Genomic DNA, 6037 nt, shown 5'->3' on the forward strand with positions numbered 1-6037 from the left:
ATATATATATATGCATGTATAATGTAGGAACAAGAGCACAACGATTGTTCCTTACATGCCACATGGATGGGCCTGTCTGTACTGTATATCGCAGACATAATCCGACCAGGGACACTTCTTTAATATATTTATATATGTGAATATATATATATATATATATAAATTATGTAGTAACAAGAACACAACGATTGTTTCTTACATGCAATTTCATCAAGCTTTGTCACCAATAGTGAACCAATAGTTGTACCATCGTCTTTCTCTTCCTTAAGTCTCGTCTGTAGCTCCCTAAGTTTTTCCTGCCACTTTTTTCCTTAAAAATTCAAGTTCACATTTGTTAAGCACTACTATGCATAACATTGATTACCAACCAATTTAGATTGACTTGCCTGATGTGTGTCTGTAACAATTTATCGAATACATCCGAGATTAAACAAACGGAATATCAGTAACCACGAATAATATTATTTCCCTCTAAAGGTGGGCACTCACTGCGTCGACGTACGACCGTCGTCCGACGAATCTAACTCCGCTCCCTGTTACCGCTGGTCTACGTGACGCCGTTTGTCTGAACGAATCGTCATTAAAAACGATCCGTTGCGCGCACGTTGTGGCGTTCTTCATAGATTCACAGTCAGTGTCCGGGCTTACGAATTACGCAATTTATTCGGGATTTTTATTATTTTACCTGAAAATTCTTCATCAAGTACAATAAGCGGTTCGTTTGGATAGTTCGGTCTGCTGTCCCATATCTCATCTACCAGGTTTTCGGTAATCTCTATCATCTTTAGATTCCGGATGGGATCTTCACTGATGGCAGCTTCGTAACGTTCAAAAGTACCTAATGTAAACAGTTTCAAACAATTTTATGTTTTTTCATTAAAAGGTAGATATTCTCAGGTTAATTTCCTGAGAATTTAAAAAGTCTAGTGATTGTGGTGGTTATTTTTCCAAACGGGGCGATCAACAACATATTTTAATTTTAAGCTTCAGTAGGAACCATCCAACTACTATTCATAATACCATCAAAACTTTTCTTAAATTACGTAAATATACATGTTTATGTCTACCCACAGCAATAAGAAACTTACTGACAGACAGTAATGTTGCATCATATCCAATTTTTGAATTCTGTGGCATGTGTTGTTTTAGCCATTCGTATGAAGTAAGAACGCCCGGTTGACCTACAGTTATAAAGACAATCGATTACAAGTATGATAAATGGTAAAAATAGGCATTATTCCTGTATTCAAATCCCCGTCCAGGAACAAAATATTTTCTAATTGTGGAATTTTTTTATCCAACGGCGAGAGACTCGCCAATCACATAATGTGAGGATCATCAAGAAACTTAAGAAGTGGTTTACTAATTTGAAGTCAGGAGCCATTAATTAGATTGGTATGGGTAGGTAAGCATTGAAGCTGAATAGTGCTAAAAATAAAATTAACTCTTGTCCGTTATACATATAAATATATAACTGAATACCACTACTGTGGTGCGAAGCACTGGGTTTGCTATAAAACAACACTGGTGNNNNTCTATGAATTGATACCTGATACACATTAGGGTAAAAATCCGTCAAAAATGCCTTTGTGGTCTATTTAGTGGTTTATTCAGCTGGTAGTACGCCTATTCCTCTTTAAAGCTTGTTTGGGATTATAGTCCGTTCGTAAATTTGCATTTCACTGGGTATTATATACACTTTGTTTAATAATGTGTATTTCATTGTGTGATAATTTACGGAACAAAGATTGGTCTTACAGTTGGTGTTACTCCGCAGTTTCTTGTAACATCTTCGCGCTTTTGTCTGAGATGTCTTGGTGATCGATTCCTGTTGATAAACCCTCCTCTATCGTCTGAAATTGGGTTCGCACTGACCAGGATACAAGCTGAAAATAAAGAGGCATTTTAAATCAGAATAAGTTTAATTATTTTTTCCTTTTATGAATAACCATCGGGTGTGAACTGAAGTTCCTACAGGACGCTGTCAGAGAAGAATAGAGTTTACAAATATTCCACCAGACTAATCTTTTATTATAAATACAAACATTGTCGTCATCATCATCATCATCACAAAAATGTAACATACAGACATCATATAGGCTATATAGTATTAAGAAATGCTTTAAAATTCTACAATCTGATGGAATTAATATTTGTAAGAGAGTAACCCAAAAAGAGCAAAACGGCTACGCTGATGGCGGCGGCTGTGTGTTCACTGAACCGTGAAGATCCACTGTTTATCTTTGGTCCCCGGTTCAATTCATCAGTTACTCACTGTTATGTTTCAGTTAGAAGCATAAAAGGCGCACCATCTTCTGAATGGGATGTTAAGCCGTTGCTCCCATGTGCAGTATAGAAATAAGTAATTATACAAAAAAGTCTCACATTTAAAAGTATGACACTCAGTTCGAAGTCATTCAGTTCTTGTTGATTTAATTTTTTACTACAAAAATCTTAAATTATGCAAGAAATTTATAGAAACAGAATTATTGAATAGCTTTGTGGTTAAGATGCTTGCCTTCCAACTCAGTGTCCAGGGGAGGATTTAGAGGGGGATGGGTCGGCCCCGGCCTCCCCTTTTGGAAAGTAAAAAAAAAAATAAGAAAAAAGTAAAAGAAGAAAATTATCGCCCAAAAGGCCTCAGAGGTTTATTTTAGGCGTCAACACAGACATTTTGCAGAGGCATACACGAAGTTTAAGCATACAGTAATCCTAATGCATATTACCGTGTACTTTCCAGGTCCTAAATTGCATAGCAAACATTTCCTTGCCTTAGTTATTTGTTAATAGATTAAAATGTAAATTTATCTTCTAGAAGTGTAAGCTACCGATTGTTATTTTCCGATTCGATGTTGTATACCAAACTCACTACCTAGCCTATGCTTGCCCTTTTAATAACTTATCTATTCAATACAGTATATAGTTAGTATGTATAATTTTAAGTATTTTCCAATTATATTGTTTGTTGGTAATTATATACATCAAATTATCTATTATTTACATCCTTTTACTGTGATTGTTATTTTCAATAACAAGAAATTAAATGTCTGAATATTCTACAAAACATCTTCAACATTCTATTTTGATTTAAAATGTATGTGGTTATTTACCATATTCGTTCGTTAATTGTATTTATATTTATTATATTGATTGCTTTCAAATATAAATTAATTTTTATATGTTGTTTAATTAATTTAACAACACACATTCTGTTTTGTATTTCTATTGTGTCTTGTTAAAAAATAAATGAAATAAAACGACAGACATTCTGGCTATATTTTTGATTTCTTAACTCAAATATAAAAGGACCTGACCCTAGGAAAACATGACTGGAGTTAAACGACGTAACAGACTGAAGAAATCAATTAATAACTAATCAGTGATCAATACATTGGACGATGTTGATTATAATTTTTGCGTTTTATTACAATATTGGTATAATAGAATACGATGACATTTTAATTGAAATGGGTGAAATTTACAATTGAAAATGTTCAGTTTATAGGCCTACTGAACAGTGTTACTTATGTTTAGTGCAGGCATACGGTACAATGTTTAAAACCTGGATTAACCCACCGACCCCTATACTTCCTCTGATTTGGCCTCATATTAATCGAATACATTACTATAAGTCTCGACAATTCCCTCGTTGACGTATTGACAGTTGTTGGTATAATTAACTTGCTTTACCATTTTAAATATTATTCCACACATTTATCCAGCAAATAATTTATGGTTATGCTATCGTATGATCTTACCCCATAAACCAAAATTACGTTCGATTATCTATAACCACCATCAGATAATAGTATAACATGGATTTGGTGGTACTCAATATAGGCCACTGAAATTGAACTTGAACGTTATATGTGGTACGAACTATATTTTCAACAAGTACATACTTTTAAAGCATGTTCACACAGCTAAAATGCTATGATCCAAATCTGAAATAATTTTTCACTGATCAATAAATTGATCAGTGAAATGCGATTTGAGTGTTATTTTTGCTTAGGCCTATATAATAACAGTATGGTATGCCAATTTTTACGTGAACCGTGTGGAAAACATATCAATGGAAGCTAAATCTGTAGAGATATTTTACTACCGTAAAACCTCGAACCCCTAGGCTTTTCCTCTTCTTTTTTTTTTTGCGAACTTTGAATGGGCTTCTTTTCGAGATGGGCTTCTTTTTTAGGCTACTTTTGCAAAGTAAGTTGGGGGGGGGGAAGGAAGGAGTGGGGGGGGGGGCTTCTTTTCAATGAATGCTGTAAATTTTGTGAATTTTTACTATAAAACAAAATATATAAGGCCACTATAACATCAATCTGTATTATGGAGTGTATTTAACTGGCATTAAATCACCTAAACTATAACCAAGCTTGTTTTTAATTTATTTTGTTTTTTGAAATTCATGTACAGTGTATGTACTGAACTATCTCGAAAAAAACACATCGAGGCTAATTTTGCAAACTAAAGAGTGGGCTTCAATTCGAGATGGGCTTCACCTCGAGATTAAGCCCACTGGGCTTCAATTTGAGGTTTTACGGTATGTAGGAAGCCTACAGACAGGAAGCCAGTCTCACTTATATGTGTGCTTCTCTGTAGGTCTAATACATTTTATGTATGTAAAAAATTGAACAAATTATAAAGAAATTAATTAAATTATACGATTCTCTTTATTCACAACCATAATTATAACGGCTATGTTCAATCTAAATGAATTATAGTCCTCTAATAGGCCTGCAATAAATTTCTCCTTTGTGTAAGTTGGAAGCTCTTCAAAATGGAGGTTTATAAAAACCATTATCATGACGGTAGGGTAGGCGTAACATTTTATACTTACAGGATTTAGCATTTGTTTGATGTTTCTACTCACAAACTAAACTGTAACCGACGATACTCACTTACCTGTTAATATTACCACAATGCTCCGTAGAAACATGATGAGTTTTAATTAAAACACCAGCAACACCTAGCATTCGCTTGAATACCAAGCAGCTCTTGATTGGACTCTTTTGATGAAATCTATACCAAAATAGGGGTGGAGACGTCAACCTTTGGACCTTAGCATAATGTTGATATAATTAGGCTGTGCTGCAGTGTATCCAACAGTTGACTAATTAATTAAACGTATTAATTGCTTCAGTAAAAAAAAATCATCAAAAAATAATACAGTAGGCCTATACAAACTTCATTGGATGTTTTGGCATATGTTTTATAACTTAAATTAAAAGGAGGCTTAAAGTATGTGACGTGTAGCCAGGTGGCGTATTACATTATGAAGTAGGCCTATATATTATTGTTAACAAAAAAAATTGAAGTAAACAAAAACAAACAAGCAAAGAAAACAACTGATTGGTGAGAGAAAGAAACAATTATACTATTAAACATTACTAAAGTCAAAAAAATGATATAAGGGTCAAAATAGACAAATGGTATCGTACGTTTAATCAAAACAATAATTATAATTATAATTGGATTATTAAAAGGCATACAGTACTTGCTTTTCGTTATTAAAAGACTTTAAAAAATCAGCTAGATTATAAACTTTAAACAGATCTAATTAATTATTAAACTAAAAAAAAATTGAATAAGAGGACATTTCGATGACAATGCCTTTATGTTATATGTATGGCCAGACAAATTGAATTTCCACGATGATAAATTTATGATTGAGAGATATTTATGTTCCACTATAATTATTAATTTCTCAAAAAAGAAGAAGAAGAAGAAGAAGAAGAAGGAGAAGAAGGAGAAGAAGAAGGAGGAGGAGGAGGAGGAGGAGGATGAATTATATCGCCAGAGGCATTTTATTACACAATTTCTTTATTCATTTATTTGCAGGACTACATTCGTTGAGAGCTATGCTACACGATGTATTATTATGTCCTTTATTTGAACACTGTACTTACGTTTCTTTGATGATTTATGTATATAATTTAACAGTTTTAACATCTATCTTGATTTATATTACAGCATATGCAATTATTTGTTTCTAGCCGTACTTATTGTGTATCTGGTGGTATTTGAATCTGTT

General features: G+C 33.3%; 1 protein-coding gene across 1 annotated transcript in view; it reads right to left on the reverse strand.

The window, feature by feature from the left end:
- Positions 1-1449, reverse strand: part of LOC117108924 (xaa-Pro aminopeptidase 2-like) — a 3192-nt gene extending 1743 nt beyond the window's left edge. The window contains exons 1-3 of the mRNA XM_033251106.1: positions 1089-1449; positions 686-838; positions 182-310 (exon numbers count right to left, since the gene is read on the reverse strand). Of these exons, the coding sequence (XP_033106997.1) occupies positions 182-310; positions 686-838; positions 1089-1137 (331 nt within the window). The 5' untranslated portion in view covers positions 1138-1449. The remainder of the gene's footprint in view (positions 1-181; positions 311-685; positions 839-1088) is intronic.
- Between the last annotated feature and the right edge of the window lie 4588 nt (positions 1450-6037).

This window comes from Anneissia japonica, unplaced genomic scaffold (assembly GCF_011630105.1).
Source record: "Anneissia japonica isolate Jap-2015-1 unplaced genomic scaffold, ASM1163010v1 scaffold987_len1640505_cov201, whole genome shotgun sequence".
Taxonomy (NCBI): domain Eukaryota; kingdom Metazoa; phylum Echinodermata; class Crinoidea; order Comatulida; family Comatulidae; genus Anneissia; species Anneissia japonica.